Source organism: Phoca vitulina, unplaced genomic scaffold, assembly GCF_004348235.1.
Source record: "Phoca vitulina isolate PV1807 unplaced genomic scaffold, GSC_HSeal_1.0 scaffold29, whole genome shotgun sequence".
Classification (NCBI taxonomy): domain Eukaryota; kingdom Metazoa; phylum Chordata; class Mammalia; order Carnivora; family Phocidae; genus Phoca; species Phoca vitulina.
In genome coordinates this window covers 24,186,542-24,203,498 of record NW_022589732.1, presented here as the reverse complement: position 1 = coordinate 24,203,498, position 16,957 = coordinate 24,186,542, and the positions used below count along the sequence as shown (strand labels likewise).

At 52.2% G+C, this 16,957-nt stretch overlaps 1 protein-coding gene across 3 annotated transcripts in view; it reads left to right on the top strand.

Annotated features, from left to right (window-relative positions):
• Window positions 1-16,957, top strand: part of GRID1 (glutamate ionotropic receptor delta type subunit 1) — a 774,024-nt gene that overhangs the window by 211,384 nt on the left and 545,683 nt on the right. For all 3 annotated transcript variants that reach the window (XM_032423996.1, XM_032423994.1, XM_032423993.1), the window contains exon 4: window positions 15,263-15,468. In XM_032423996.1, the coding sequence (XP_032279887.1) occupies window positions 15,263-15,468 (206 nt within the window). The remainder of the gene's footprint in view (window positions 1-15,262; window positions 15,469-16,957) is intronic.

Sequence of the window (16,957 nt, the reverse complement as noted above, 5' to 3'; positions counted from 1 at the left end):
TTTTGGAAGGGAAGTTCAAATTATATTTCAGGGTAATACCCCGCCTCCCCGGCCCCCACCCTGAATCCCACTTGTAATCTGGCCTAAGAGGCCCTGGCGGGAGTTAATGAGCTTGTGATGGATGGGCCGGCAGTCCTATCAGACCTGCAGATCCTGACTCTTAATTAATATAGATGTGGGTTTAATTTTGGGATTTATCAGGCGTGTTTTGAAAGTAGGGTCGTGTGGGGCTACAGAGGCCCCTGGCCACTTGCATTTGTTCCCAGAATAGTCTGGCTGCCTGGGTTGGGGTATCGGGCCATGCCATCCCTCTTTGCAGGGCTCCCAGCCTCCACTGACCATCAGCCTGATGATGCCATTGTCTTGCTTGCAGTTACCAAAACGAGGCACCAGTGTGAGACACTGAGCCTCTGCTTGCCAGGTGTCTTGGCGGGGCCGCAGCATGGACACCTTCTGGGGGAGGCAGCTCCTGACCCGGGGAGGCTGGGGGAGGCTGGGGGAGGCCAGGGCCACAGAGTGTGCTGTTACTTCATCCCTGGAGCAGCCTCTGTTCTTGCGGGGTGTGAGTGTGGTTTCTGACCTTCAGCACGTGACACTAGGGGAGATGACGTGCTGATGCGTGTGTGGGGGGGCGGGGAGGAGCGCGCTGTGTGTGTGAATGTGTGCACACACACGTGCGTGCTCATGTCTGTGTGTGTTGAGTGCTGCTGTGGGAGTGAGTGTGGGTGTGAGTGTACGTGTGAATGGTAAGTGTGGGTGCAGTTATGTGAGCATGCGCGCTGGTGAGTGGGGCGTGAGTGTGTGTGAGCTTGGTGAGCAGTGCTGTGCTGGTAAATGCTTAACAACCAGCTCTCCAAGAAAACAGGAAGCACTGATTTATAGTTTTGCTGGTTTCTGGGGTGTGAATACTCCCACGGTGGCGGATTTTGAGCGTCATTGGTGTCCCGGAGCATTGAGTTGGGAATGCGTAGTGCGCCGGGACATGGTATTTCAGGTATAATAGGCATCAGTAGTGTAGATAATAGTAAAATACAGTAAAGAATCAGGAAGTGATGAGCTTTGTATATTCATCAGTTTGGTTTGTAATATAATTTGTTCAGTTATAAGTTTGAATAATTTAATCGATCCTGGCTGTGTTTAATACCTGGCTCACAAAATCGAAAATTGAACAGTAGGCTCTCATGAGGTGGCGCTAGCTGGTTCCAGCACACCAGTGTGAGTGAGCGTGTGTGAGTGATCAGTGTGCAAGTGAGTTTATGTGTGCGAGCAAGTGTGTTCGTGAAGGTGTGAGTCTGAACATGAGTGTGCCTGCTTGTGAGTGTGCACATACAAGTGTATGTGAGTGTGTGTGTGTGTGCGGCGCAGGGTGAAGGAGGGGAGGCATTCTGCACAGGCAGCAGAGCCCGGGGCTGGGTGTGGTGGTCTTGCCAGGGCTGAGCCTCCTGCCCTCTCCTCCCCCTCCCTCCTACGTTTCTGTCCATTGTTGCCTATCCCTGGCGGGCTTGACCCAACGTCTGCCATCCCTTGTTCCCTCCTTGCCTTCCTTCTCTGCAGCCAAAGGCCCTCCCCTCCATTCTGCTGCTCCCATCATGTTCAGGCTCCATTGGGTCCTGCCTGGGCCAGGCCTTGGCTTTCGATGACCTCTGGACCTCTGCCGTCCAGGTCCTGCCCCCTCTTACAGAACTGCCGAATGAATTTTTCAAAATCAAACCCTTTCTTCCACCCCGTGGTATGTCCACACTGCCCTTTGTGGTCTGCCCTCCCTTGGAGTCCAGCTTCATCTGCATGACACCCCGGGGCCCCACTCTCTGTGCACCAAGAGGCCCTGGTGGGGCCGTCTGTGCCCCGACTGCTCCTGAACTCCAGCCCGGTGCCTTGCCCGGCACTCCCTGAGCAGAGCCTCCTGCCCGGCACCGCCCACCCTTCCCTCTGGGGCCGGACAGAGAGTCGTTCCTGCCACAGGTGTTTACGTGCCCTTCCCTCTTGCTTCGGGGGCAGCAGTCACCCCAGCCTGGCCCCCATCTGGCCTAGGGAGGTGTGAGGCTCTGTGGTGCCGGCGCCTGGCCAGAGCTGGGTCCTCCTGCAGAGGTGGCGTTCGGAGGCTCCCGGAGCGGGGTGGCCGCACCCATGGGCGCCTGGCTGCACTTCCCTCCTGGCTCTGGTCGGCGCTGCTTCTTCAAAGGCGAGTTCCAAAGGACACAAATTAAATCTGAGTAAATAGCAGAGAGTAATTATGTAAATTAAATACATAAGTAAAAGAACATTTGTCATAAGGTCAACAGAGAGCCGCGAAGACAGAGGCTTCGTACGCCGGGGTTGGTGGGGAGCCGGAGGGGCGGGGTGGCAGTGCAGGCGCGAGTGTCGCCGGAGAGGTGGGCTCTTGGTGCCCAGCCCTCCCTGCGCTTGGACTTTGCCCCAGGTGCTTTGTGTTTGTCATCCCTTTGCCCCTCACGGTAGCACCACATCAGAGGCGTCGCCCTGCCCATTTCACAGAGGCGGCCCCGGAGGCTCGGAGAGCCGAGGAGACATGTCCAGGGCAGGATGGCAACATGGGTGGGTCCCTCTCCTGGTGTCAGACCCAGAAGCTCAACTCCTTCTCCTGTGGGGAGCCACAGCCCTGCCTTGAAAAGGCCCACCCCCAAGAGGGTACAGCAGCTGCTCCGGCCGTGTGGTCTGGCCAGCAAGGGCACTGAGGTGAACACTGGGGCTCTGGACTGCTACCCCGTGGTCCTTCCTGTGCCTCAGACACTTGGCGTGGAGTGGGCAGGAGGGGCGAAGTTGGTGTGGCTGGGGCCACAGGCCCTGGTCTCAGCTGACCTGTAGGCCACCCTGCTCTTCCTACTGTCCTGCTGCTCTCTGGCCAGTCCCAAGAATGCCGCTGTGGCCACCCTCGTTGGGGGCACACCAGGCCACGTGCCTGTCCTGGCCACACAGCGCCATCAGCAGACCCCGCAGGTGGGCCGTTGGGTTCTGTGAGGCCTTTGACCCTGTCGTCCTCTTGTCCTGGAGTACTCCTCCCTCTCTCGTCGACACAGAAAAGACCGCTCCATCCTGCAGCCCGGCCTCTGTGTGGAGCTCTCTGAAGGTTTCCTGGAGGTCCTTACTCCCCCAGACACTGTCTGGGCAAAGAGGCTCCTTCTCAGGGACTTCCCCTGGGTCCTGGCATGTCTTTGAGCATCACTAGTCTGTTTCCATTGAGCTTCTTGTCTGTTCCATCTCTCCAGCCGCCACAATGGGCATGGCAGGGTGTGGGCACCAGACCCGAGCTTGGAGAAAGCCTGCGTGAGCCCTGTCACAGGGAGATGGGAGACTGCTGCTGGTCCTGGGGTGAGCCAGGAGTAGGGTCAGCAGGCGGCGGCCCTGAGCATCCCCCGAGCAGGTCTGCAGATGGGGAAGCCGGCCCAGGGTTGCTTCCAAGTCAGGCCGGTTGAGGAGTGTGGGCTTTTCCTCAGAGTGATAATTTACAGAATTAATGAAGATGCTGTATTTCACTGTGTAATGTTGGTTATTAATACTGATTGCGAATTAATAGCTGGTATGGCATGCGTCACATTTTCACTTCTTGCCCTTCTTAAAAGCTAGACCCTGGCACTTGACCAGCATGCTGTGTGGTCTCTCTGGAGCTCTGTGTGCCTTGGGTAGATATTCTGTAGGCCTGGGCTGGGGTCAGGGGAGGCTCTGGCCTCTACCAGTAGGTCCCATGCCTTGGTGTGGCACAGACCCAGAACCTCTGACAGTAGATGGATCTGGAGTTGCATCTCAGCTCTGTTCTGAGCCTGGGGCTTATCTGTAAAATGGGCACAATCTGGTGATTCCTGGGGTCCGGTGAAGTGTGTGTCAGGTGCGCAGCTCAGCATCTGCGCACAGCTGGGGGCACTGACCTGCCTCTTCTCGTCCCTTTCCAGGTGTCTGACTGCTTGGCGAATGTGGGGAGAGAGGCCTGGATTTGAACCCTAGTCTTCCCTCTAACTGGCTGGATGACTTTGGGCTGGATGACATCAGGGCATCGTGGAGATCAAGTAGACAATATATGCAAAACACTTAGTGTCATGCTTGGCACAAAGTCAGACCCTAATCCACACGTGCCGTTCTGTCATCCTTATTGTGTGCCATGCCATCCATCCTGCCATGCCGTGGGGAAGGTCATTTCTCTGTGGCATTAACAAAAGGCAAAGTCATTGGATTTGGGGCCCCTTAGAAATTCAAATGGGGCCCTTCTGGGTAGACACTTGGAAGGTACTTTTCTAGATTTGCTTCGGGATCCTACTTAAATTAGAGAGAAGTCGAGGAAAATATCCAGAACTTTCTCAAAGCATGAATGTGGGTTGTTCCTCTTGCGGGCCGTGTGGTGTTGCTGGAGGGACCCACTTCCCTGGCTTCAGTTTTCTCATCTGTGAAATGGGATGGTTACGCCTTCCTCACAGGCTGTGGAGGAGAAAAGACACAAAGCATCTAAGTGTCCAGGAGTTCCGGGAAAGGGAGTTCTAGCTCTGGGCCTGTCTCCCAGGTCCTTAGGACCTGAAGATGTGGAGTAGCCTGTTGGGGCTGGTGGCCAGTCTCCTGAGGGCCTTGTGCTCAGCCCTCTGTGGGCATGTCCAGTGGGATTTTGCTTCCCTCCTGGCGCACCTGTTGTCCCCGGAAAGAAGCCTGTTGAGAAATGCCATTCTGATTTCTTATGCCGAAAAACTACAGGACTTTGCAGACCAGCCCTACAATCTTGGAGAAGAACTGCTAAAATTAATACCAAATACCCTGTAAGTAAAAAGTGACAGGAACATCAAACTTTATTTGTGAAAATTCTAAGAATGATTAGCTTATTATGGATTCTTTAAAAATATGACCTCACTCAGTTGATGGAAGGGAATTGCAGATCAAAGGGACTATTTATTACAGTGGGAATAAGGGACCTGCCAGATTACAAAAAAATATTGAAGGAGACAGAGATTTGAAACATGAAAGACAGTAGCAGATCAGCACCACAGAATTTTATCCAAATACTGGAACTTAACTTGGAGCAGAAGTTGGTGAAGAATTATTTTATAAACCCATTTTCATCATAACATGTGTAAAATGCAAATTCTGATCATTATGTAAATTAGTTACTTGGTGTAATTTACTTAATTCAAAGCACTTAATGCAGCGTGGTATGTTTTTTCCAAAGTGCCAGAGTAGATGTTTATTTTAAATTGTTTTTAATCTCGATCTTCCAGCCTGATTATTTAAAATGTTTTTCCCTTATATTTGTTTTTCAAATGGAAAGGAACAGAGCTTGGCGAGAAATGTGCATGTTCTCATCAGGTGGTGCCCCCCCCCCCACCTTGCAGGGCCCGGGCCAGGGCAGGAGGTGTGGGTAGGGCTCCCTTATGGACTCCTGTGTCTGAAATGCCCATGTGTGTGTGCACACCCATGAATGTGCTCACGAGGATTATCCAGAACACCCATTACACTTTCTGGAATGGCTTCCTGGCTGGTTCTGAAATGTGTTTGAGCAGAAGGCTCTTGGATATTATGGGCCCCTCTTAGGGGCAGAAATTTGATCTCTTTCTCAGAGAGTGTTCAGTGACAGACCATTTCCTTCAGCCACCTGACAACTTTGGAATTATCGCGGAAGGGAGAGCCGAGCCTTTCAGTGCTCCTTTGTGCCATCCGAATGGTGCCTCCCTTCTTAATGAGCCTCTAGGGCAGGAGAGATGATTTGTTCATTTGGGAACCCTTTTGGGGTTGGTCCTGGTGCTGATGAGAAGGTTGGAAGCCTATTTTGCATGTACCAGCAGGAATGCACGCCCCTCACCCAAGGACCATGGTGCTCCTATGAGGAGGGTGCGGTTAGCTGTTTTGCAGATGAAGACGTGGGTTCAGGGAGGTGGCTGCCCAAGCTCCCCTGCTAGTGTGTGGTGGGATTTGAACCCAGGCCTGTGCTTATTCTGTGTTCCCCTGGGGGAGTATAGCCGATGGGGCTGCTCCTCTGTGTCTCTCTCCCCAAGCTGTATCCCAGATTGCCACGGGAGCGGGTGTTTTATTATTATTCAGGTATGGTGACGGCCCACAAATGCCACAACAGCTACTGAAAAGATAGTTCTTTACAGTTCCCTGGAGGAGGCGGCACATCATGCCTTGGGGGTCGCCAGGGGAAGCACCTGAGGTGGTCAGGAGGCAGAGGGAGAAGGGGAGCTGTGGGCAGGAGCCCTTTATGTGACTTCCGCAGGAAAGAAAGGGCAAGAAGGAGTAAAGGGGTTTAGGAGTAGCTCATTTGAATAATTTCAGCAAGCTCTGGGGCACAGGGCTGTCTGGGGTCGTCTGGTACCCGATTCTGGGGTGATTAGAGCACCCAAAGTGTGAGAACCTGATTAACGAGGTGGTGGTTGGGTATGGGCTGTGGAGGGGCTGGTTTGCACATGGAAGGGGTGGTTTCCTACCTCTAGGCATTGGCTCACCCTGCAAGGGGTGGTCCCGCCTGGGTCAGCAAGGCCCTGGATGTCACAGCGTCAGAATACAGAAAATAAAAGTTATGTTTAATACAGAAAGCTGTGCTTTCTTGGGGGCTTGGGGATGAGAGGTCACTCTGGAGGACTCCCAGGGCCAGGTCGGCTATGACTGTTGTCTGGGCAGCTGGGATTGTGACCAGGACGGGGGTGGGGGTGGGGGGGTAGGGAGGGTCTGTCTCCCACACAAGACCCTCAGCAAGAAGGCATGGAGTGGTGGCATTGTGCTGCTGAGGACTGTGGGACACCACCTGGCCATCTTCCTGCTCCCCTGAAGCTGGCCCCTGCCTGGGCCCTGGGGATGTCTGCTTTTAGGGACATTGTCACCCCATGATGGGGAGAGACCTGCTGCTTCCTGTTTTATGGAGAGCTGGCTGAATGTGCCACTTCTGCTCCTCCCTTTGCTGAACGCTTGAGAGCCTGCTTTGTGCCCGCCTGACTCCCATAGAGATTTTATTTTTTTTAATCACACCTACATAGATTGACTGCAACGAATTAATTCATCCATGAAATGCAGTCTGCAAATGGAACACATTCTGGCACATTGGAGGTGCTCAGTAAATGGAGGAGGGGAGCCACTCTCTGCTTCGGGCTCAGTCTTAGCCTCAGGACTGAGTGCTCCTTGAGGACGGGGCTGTGAAGTCTTAAAACGTTGCCTCTCCAGTGCCCAGCCTCTGGCCTGGCCCTGAACAGCGCTCAGGAAATATTTGAGGGCGGAAGAGGGACAGGATGAAAAGGAAAGATGCAGGGAGGGAGGGAGGGAGAAGGGAGGCAAGGAAAGGAGGGGGAGGGAGGAAGGATGGAGGGAGAGAGGAGTGAGGGAGGGAGGAAGGAAGGGAGGAAGGGAGGGAAGCAGGGAATGCATAGCTAGGCAGCTGAGGTCAGGCACCCAGTGGATTCTGAGCAAAGGGAAGGGGTATTACTTTTGATTGGAGCCACAGCAGGTAGGTCTTTGTGATCTTTTCTCTTGGAAAGGGTGAATGCTTACTCACCTGAAGACCCAGGCTCCATCACACCCATTTCTGTAGCTCTTCTGTGCCTGTGACAAAGACAGTGACATTTTGTGTTGGTGGTGGGGAGAGGGATGGGCAATGAAGGAGGAGACGAGCCTGGGCAGGGGTCTTGGGGGTGAACTTGAATTAGGCTAAACTATATCTTGGAAGAACTTTGAAACATATATTTGGGGGTCAGATAAGAAAGAAGTTTTTAAAAAAGTCCCTAGAATCAAAGTTATGTCTCAGCTTACGGAAAATTTGCCAATAATCCCTAAACACTTCTAACTGTGAACTTCTCCTGGGTGTGAGGTGGAAGCCTTATAAATAAATATATATATATATGTATATATATGTATGTATAAGTATATTACAGATGGTAAGATATTCTTCATAAGTACTCTCAGTGCTTGGACCTTTCTGGGAAATTGAAAATAGTAGGGGAAGCAGTTTGAAATGTGTTCTTTCGTTTCAATTACTTTTCAGAAAGAAAGTATTTAAAATACCCATGACTATCTGATTTTTTTTCAGGAGTGGTGGGATAGTCACAGCCACAACCTTAGATGTTGAAAAAACTTTTTGCCCAATTTCAGTTCCTCGCCCTGAACAGCTGTGCTCCCATCAAATTCATGACATTGCGTGGTTGCTGAAGTCATGCTGGGCTCCAGGCTGGCTCTTGCTTTGGTTCAGTTTGATTCCACAAACTTTTGCTGTCCCTGACCCTGTGCTAGGCACTGAGCCTGGGGATTGGAGAGAGAAATGAGAAAAGACTTAGTTCCTGCTTCCCACGTCCGTGAGTTTTAAAACTCTGAGTTGGCTTGAGGGGAGGTGTGACTTCAGCTGGGTCTTGATGTGCAGGGATGGGGCTGTGCAAATTTCAAATTGGGAGCAGCCAGGCAGAGGGTATGCACTCATGGGTATGTGTGTGGGGTACGAGTGTGTGTGGCGTGGTGTGTGTGCATATGTGTGTATGTGGGATGTGTACGTGGTAGGTACTTGTGTGTGTGCGTGTGTATGTGGGATGTCCAGGGAAGGTCAAAGAGCTGCTTCTCCTTCTGGAGTTTAGGTACATGGTTTCTGGTGGTGGTGATGGTGGGAGTAGGTATTGGCGATACAAAAGCAAAATAGACAAAGCCGTTAGGGCCAGACAGTCCCTTATGCACAGGCTAAGATGTATGGAGTTTATTTACGTATGATAATAAAGTCTCTAGAAGGTATTTGGTTTGTTTGTGATTGATTGATGCTTTTGAGGATGTTCATGTCTTGGCAACTTTAAAATGAACTTGTGTTATTTATGGAAAGTTTTCGAGGAGGCCTCTATTGTGAACAGATATGAACTTGGAAGCCATCCTGGCAGAAGGCATTGGTCCTCCCTATTCCTGGTCCCCATCAGGGGGGATGAGCAAGGCCTTCTTCCTTTGCCTCATTCTGGAACTTTCCATGTGCCATTTCTTCTGTCTGTAGTGTTAGTCTCTGAGAGATTTCCAGAGCTGGGTCCTTCTCATGGACGTTCCTCACAGAGGCTTTCCCCACTCCCACCTCCTGCAGGTTCCTCCAGCCCAACATCTATTTTCTTCAGAGCTCTTACCACTGTTGGAAATTATCTATTTAGCAGTGTTTATTTGTTCTGGTCTGTTCTCCAACCCCTGAAATGGAAGTTCTGTGATAGCAGGAACACCGTGGCTGATTCATTCTTGGTTCCCAGCACCTAGGAGAGGGACCAACACAGAGAAAGCTCCCAGTGAATATAGGAGAGAAGAAGGGAGGAATAAGTGTCCACTGGCTTGGTCAGGTTTGGGTGTTAGAGAGACTTCTGGAAACCAGAAGGGTAGGCCAAGGAAGCTGAGGTGTTAGAGAGACTTCTGGTAACCAGAGTGTGGGCCAAGGAAGCTGAGGCCTGTGTTGGGCACCGTCCTATCAAATTCCTCATAGGAATGCACTTCCTTCTTTTCTCTGGGGAGCAGGATGCCTCTCCTGGGAGCTTCTCCCTGTCCCCATGTGTGACTAATGCCCCTTTCTGTGGTTCATGCCTCCCCTTGCAGCTTTGGAGAGCTGTGGGCCATTTGCCTCATCCTGCCCTTTCTGGGATGGGGCTGGGGATGTGATCCCATCAGCTCCTTCCCCAGTGGAGATGGGTCTGGTTGGGAGAGCTGCACCAGCAATGGTGCCTGGGCTGGCCAGTATGCACAGGATGCTTGCAGGGGAGGGCTTGGGCCAAGGCCCAGAACTCCATGGGGGCCAAGGGGTTCCTGGAGTGCCCACTCTGCTGCCCAGGGGAGTAGCCTCAGCTCTGTCCCTAGTCCACCTTCTAGGAGAAATCTCCCTTCCTGGGGAGCGGCAGTGGACAGCTGGATTTCTTGGGGGACATGGGGGTAGATGGCATTGCAAACCCAGTCTCTTACAGGGAGAAAAGGACTTTGTTGGAGAAGTGGGCTTCCTTGGCCCCATTCCTAGGGAATGCCAGGAGGGCTGCAAAGTTAGCTTGAGCTCCCAACTGTTACTCTGCCCCCAGCCCTCCCCGCGTGCTGCTGAATAAAAGCTTCGGAGGCTGAGAGCTGACCTTTTCAGCCCAGTGGGAGCTGGTGATTGTAGCCAGGAGCTGTGGTCGCTTGGGAGCGCTGCCTTCAGCCCGCATAGCTCGCTCCAGGGGTGGGGAGCCAGCTGCTGACAGGGAGCTTAAACTCTCTCTGATGGCTCAGTCCCCTCAGGAGCTTCCCAGAACAGAAGGCAGAAACAGAGCAGCTAAAGGTGTGCGGGGAGCTCTGAGGGCTTGTGTTCTCCGTGTGTGCCTGTCCTTGTGTGTACTTGTGGGTCCCGGGGCAGTGGCCTGCACGCAATGGCGCCTCCTCATCCTAAGAAAGTGAAACCATCCTACAGGTTGAGATGGTTGTTAGGCAGGGGGACCTCAGGGAAGGGACCTCAGGGGACTTCTCCCCTTTTGGGAGGACTGGCCATGTTGGCATGATATGTGAGGTCCCTAGAGCCCTCATGGAGCCAAGGGCATGCACAGAGCCACGCTGGAGTCCTCCATGTGCACGTGCTCCTGAGAGGGCACAGCAAGCATGCCTCTGCAGACATGGCTCGTCTCAGCCACTTTAAAGATTCATGATGGCCTTGCGAGGTGCCCCAAGAGGAGTGGGAACTAGTGGATGTGGGTCTCAGGGTGCCCCCTTCATGCCTGTCTCAGTCAGCTCTCACTGTCCTGTCAGCTGTGCTCAGATCTGGGTCAGATCAAGGCCATGGTGCAGTGAGGACCGTTGGTGTCCAGGTGAAGCCCCACGGGGGCAGTGCCACGGAGAAACTGTGTGTAGGGCTACTTGTGTGGGAGGCACAGAGAGCCAACCTCCTAGTGGTTTGTGGGGAGGGCACAGCAGGGCCCTAGTGAGAGCGCTGGGCGCCTTTCTAGGGATGGCAAATGCATGAGTAAGAGTCAATCCTGTGGCACCTGTATTCAAGTCCAGCCGTGACCTTGGCCAGCTTCGCCCATTGGCGGCCTGGAGCACAGACGTTTACCCAGAGCTGCTTGCCTGGCAACGCACAGGGGTCTCTGTTGCTCTGCCCACTGAGTCCGACAGGAAAAAGGTACCAGGTACAGAAGAGCAGGACGGGCTTTCTTCACCAAGACCCCAGCCCCTCTGCCCCGAAGCTGCAAAGTAGGTCCTGCCAAAGCACCAGGGGCTCCCGACACACAGGCCCCTAGTTGTCAACACCCCTCGGATTCCCAGGGAGGCTATGCAGTCCCCACAGCCTGCTCGGGCCCCTAGACACCTGTTACCCCAAAGCCTTGAAAGGTTGAAGAGGTTCTTCAGAGCTTTCTAGCCAAACAGAGGGGATGGCAGGGCAGAGGTGCACAGATGGCTCGGGGGACAGAAGTGCAACAGGGGGAGGGGACCCCCAACTAAAACAACTCAGAGCTGGTGTCAACCCCAGCCGCTCCCTGTCCTGAGCACAGCACAACTCACGCCTGCCCATATACGCTTGAACATCTCAGCACCAAGCAGACACCCGTGCCCAGCAGCTGCTTCTCTCCTGGGCACGCAACAGCCTTCCATCCGTGCCCAGGATGGTCTCGCCCTTGGTCTGGGCTGTCCCGTACAGCGGCCACTAGCCACGTGCGGCTACTGACATTTAAACTTAAATTCATTCCGATTAAATAAAAGCACACCTCCATTCCTCAGTCACACTAGCCACATTTTAGGCTAGTGGCTACCATACGGGACAAATGTACATCATATATGATGGATCATTGTGGAAAGTTCGATTGCATGATGCTGCCTGAGAAACTGTCTGTTAACCAGCGTGCTGTAAATGATGTTCCCAAATATGGGAGATTAGCTGCATTCAGGTCCCTGGTAATAGCCTCCCTACTCCCCATGCCTCTTGCCCTGTCACTTTAAAGACCCTTCGAGCTCCTACTCTGCGACACGTGGCCTCCTTTGACCTACCAGACAGTTGTGACTTGGTGTAAGCAGAGGTCTGAATAGGTGTTTGTGCATTCTGCCACCACCATGTGAACATTCCTGGGCTGGCCTGCTGAAGGGCCGTGGACACACATGGAGAATCAGGCTGGCCCCCAGCCATATGTCAGCCAATCCAGTAGCACGAGCGAGCCTAGAACAGAACTGCCCAGTTGATCCACAGACTCCCAACAAATAATAAATGATGTTCTAGGTCATTAAGTTTGGGGTTGGTTTGTTTCTCAGCAATAACTGACTGAGTGAGCTTATCAGATGCCTCTATCTTGTATACCGTATGACAATTTCAGTGAAAGAACAGGGCTTCTGTCTTAAAAGTAGTCCCATGGGGGGCGCCTGGGTGGCTCGCTGGTGTTGAGCATCTGACTCTTTTTTTAAATTAATTTTATTTTATTATGTTATGTTAATCACCATACATTACATCATTAGTTTTAGATGTAGTGTTCCATGATTCATTGTTTGTGCATAACACCCAGTGCTCCATGCAGAACGTGCCCTCTTTAATACCCATCACCAGGCTAACCCATCCTCCCATCCCCCTCCCCTCTAGAACCCTCAGTTTGTTTCTCAGAGTCCATAGTCTCTCATGGTTTGTCTCCCCCTCCGATTCCCCCCCTTCATTTTTCCCTTCCTACTATCTTCTTTTTTTTTTTTTTTAACATATAATATATTATTTGTTTCAGAGGTACACGTCTGTGATTCATCAGTCTTACACAATTCACAGTGCTCACCATAGCACATACCCTCCCCAGTGTCCATCATCCAGCCCCCCATTCCTCTCACCCCCCACCACTCCAGCAACCCTCAGTTTGTTTCCTGAGTTTAAGAGTCTCTTATGCTTTGTTTCCCTCTCTGGTTTCATCTTCTTTCTGGTTTCATCTTGTTTCATTTTTCCTCCCTTCCCCTATGATTGTCTGTCTTGTTTCTCAAATTCCTCATATCAGTGAGATCATATGATACTTGTCTTTCTCTGATTGACTTATTTCGCTTAGCAGAATACCCTCTAGTTCCATCCATGTCATTGCAAATGGCAAGATTTCGTTTTTTTGATGGCTACATAATATTCCGCTGTGTATATATATACCACATCTTCTTTATCCATTCATCTGTTGATGGACATCTTGGCTCTTTCCATAGTTTGGCTATTGTGGACATTGCTGCTATAAATATTGGGGTTCTCATACCTCTTTGGATCACTACATTTGTATCTTTGGGGTAAATACCCAGTAGTGCAATTGCTGGGTTGTAGGGTATCTCTATTTTCAACTTTTTGAGGAACCTCCATACTGTTTTCCAGAGTGGCTGCACCAGCTTGCATTCCTACCAACAATGTAGGAGGGTTCCCCTTTCTCCGCATCCTTGCCAACATCTGTCATTTCCTGACTTGTTAATTTTAGCCATTCTGAGTGGTGTGAGGTGGTATCTCATCGTGGTTTTGATTTATATTTCCCTGAGAGCATCTGACTCTTGATTTCAGCTCACATCGTGACCTTAGGGTTATTAGATCAATCCCTGCATCAGGCTCCATGCTGGGCATAGAAAGTTTTATCCCATTAACAGATAGGCAAACTGAGGCACAAATTGTTTGGAAGATTTGCCCAAGTATTTAAGGAACCATCCTAAATTCTAAGTGTCGGGGTCCACAGCTAGTGCTCAGAGCCTCTTCCCCGACTTCCCCCATGGTGGGAAATAGGGCCCCCCTGCACATTTTCCCCTAGCACCCCAGTGCTGCCATGCACTCTAGTCTCCTCCCTGGCACTGTGGTTTTCCATGACTACTCTTGTTGTGTCTAGCTGGAGCTAGCCTTACTGGTGAGCCTGTCATCCTGGTGAGACAGGCAGCTGAGGGTCCACTGTAGCAGCTTGCATGGTGCCTGGCACACTCAGGAAGTTTGTGGAATGGGCATGAAGCGGAAGTCTGGGATAGGAATGGGTTGGGAAAAGCACTCTGGTTGAATTAACACTGTTTACGTAAGTAAATTTGATTTTGGGGGACTGGGTGGGCCAGGGCGTGCCTGTGGGGGCCCATGGGCATCCCAGGCTCTGGGAGAGAGCAGCTTGTGTGACATGGGCAGGCCCAGAGTGTCCTTGAGAGGGGGCTGCTTGGGTGTGGGCTTCCCTTTGGGAGCTGGCATACACGTATGGGCCAGATGAAGGAAACATCCCAGACTTTGAAAATGTGCCCTCTGGGTTGAGACTTTGGGCTGCAAGTGACAGAAATCCAGCTCAGGTTGGCTCAGGCAGGAAAGGGTATTCTTTGGCTCATAGAAAAATCCAGGAGAAGCCAGATTCACAGATGCACAGAGGCTTCATTGACGTCATTGGGACCAGGTGTCACTTTCATACCTGCTTGCCTCTGAGTTGGCTCCAGTCTTGGGGAGTTCTCCCTTTGGAGGAGACAGATGGCTCACGCAGGGCTGAGAGAAGATTTGGGCCCTAGTTAAAAAAAATCAGCACTCTGGTGCTCATGAGAGTGGGCTTGCATTAATATGTGGTAGAGCTGGGACCCAAGCTCCTTCTGAATGCTCATTCCCTAGTACTTTATTCTAGCTTCCCCTGTTCCCTTCTTGCCTTGGCCTTATATCCTGACCTCTTAGTAACCACAGAGGAAAGAGCAGGGCTGTCTCCCAGGTGCTCCTCCAGAGTCCAAGGATGGTGCTCAGTGGACCATCTTGGACCATCTACTCACCCCTGAACCAGTCAGGATGTGAAGTTCAGATTGGATTTGGGCAGTCACCCCAGTTGGAAAGAGAGTAGAAGAGGAGTTCCATCTGGGGAGATCAGGCCCCTGGAACAGGACAGGGTCCCAAGCCTCAGGGTTGGGGTGTGAGGGCGGGATGTTCAGTCACAGGATTGGAGCTGGGCCAAGGTTGGGCCCGCTTCAGTCAGGGAAGGCAGTAGCCTTAGCTCACCTGCCCTGGGTCAAGGAGTCTGAGCCGTGAGCACAGAGAGAGATGCAGGCAATTGGGGACCAGGGCCAGGGACCACCACCACACATAGCCTCGAGGACAGAATTGCCAGAACTTTCATTCCCCTTGGGTGGAAGCGATGGGAGAGAAAAGGAGGTCATCACAAAGGACTTCCCGGCCACAGGACCTGTTGGATGGCAGGGCATGCTCCTCGTGGTAGGAGACACCCTGGGGCTGGACGCTGGGACCAAATAGATGTGTCGATGTTTTCTAACCTCTGTTCAGTGGTCACTGAGGCAGACGTGAGCCCTGGCTTATGGCAGCAGCCTGTATCTAGTGGGGAGCGTTGGGGTAGATCCTTCATGCTTAAAGATCCTTCTTTCCTCCCCCTTCTCCGCTGCTCAGATATCCGTGGGCTCCAAAGCTTTCTGGATCAGGCCTCGAGGCTGGGCCTTGACGTCTCTTTACAAAAGGTGGACAAGAACATTAGCCACGTGTTCACCAGCCTCTTCACCACCATGAAGACGGAGGAGCTGAACCGCTACCGAGACACGCTACGCCGCGCCATCCTTCTGCTCAGCCCGCAGGGGGCCCACTCCTTCATCAACGAGGTAGGTGGTGGGGCCTGGGGCCACAGGAGCCTCTGCCCAGGGTGCCACGGTGGACCACAGGTGCAGTCCACTCGTGCATAGCCAAAATGGATGTGGGGACTCCTAGGTGTTGGGTCTACGACACAAGCCAGAAAGAGTTAGATCCTGAGCACAACTTGGCTCCTGACTGGTCCCTAACAGGTAACCCAAGGCCTACCTAGACAGTGAGGGGCTGGGGGCAGCTAGCAGGAAGCCTATTTACAAGTGACTGCCAGAGATTTTGGAGGCAAAACTCAGGCTGTTGTTGGTTTGTATCTTTGCTGTTTTAATTTTCCCCTCTTTGTTGGCAGGTGTAAGCCTCTAGGGATAAAATAAATTTCCAGCTTTCTGCAGAGGTGGGCAGCTCTGCCTTTGGTATTTGCTAGCACCTGGAGGAGGTGTCGGTTGCATATTACCAAATGATACTTGGTGCACGGGCTGATATTTTTGGTACCTGAGCTAACCAGTGATTTTTTTTCTTTAATGGCTTTATTAGGGGTTAGGGCCTTCCAAGGAAGAGAGGGTCCACCAGTTTAACAAAGAATTTAGTAACTTGAGAATAGACAACTAGAAATACTCTCTGAGCTGGCTGATGGTGCCAGCCGTGGTGGCCTGATGGCAGAAAGGCGACGAGCTGGAGTTGGCAGGTCCCTGTCTGGCCTGGGTTGGTTTTCGTGGGGGAGGGGGGCATGGGGACGGGGGGGGGGGAGGGGAATGTGCTGGGGGCGTGGTGTGCCTGGGAACAGGGGTGGCCCAAGGGGTCACAGGGTGGCCAAATGCTGTCTGCGATTTCCTCTCCAACCCCATTCACCTACTTGGCTCTCTCTGATTGAAAGGAAAGTGAAGAGAAAGGCAGAATGATACTCATTCCATTTGATGTACTTTGGTTTGCTTATTCCGCTTTCCCCTCTAATTAATTATTACTCAAAATGCTACCTTATGCATCAGGAACCAGCACGAAGCCCACTGCTGGAGAACGTAAAAGTCGGAATGCTTAATTTGGTGCAATTGGCTGGCAGCCCTGCCGCCCTTGGCTAATCAGGCCCCGGATCACGCTGGTGGTCAGCCAGGCTGTGATGTCCTGTCGGCACTCGGCATTTTCTCTGGAACACGATTCCCTGTAGGAAGTGATTCAGGCCAGTACTGGGCAGCCGAGGATTAGCAGCACTAATGTGTCCAGGCTTTCTCAGAATGTTCCCAGCAGTGTGTGCTGGTGTCTGCTCACAGGAGGGCTCTTCTCCTTGCTAAATTCCCCTGGCTGGAGCCGGCTCCTGGGATGGTATCTGTTAATCCGGTTGCCCGCCTTCTCCATCTCTCTTCTCGCCAATCCCTCGCCTCCTGTCCTTGCTTCCTTTCTGCCTTGCCACTGCCCTGCCGTGAAGCTTGGGAGTGGGAAGGATATTGGCTTTGAAGTTCAACAGATTTGGGGTCAAGTGCCGGCTCCTCCACTTACTGTTGCTGTGCCCTTGGC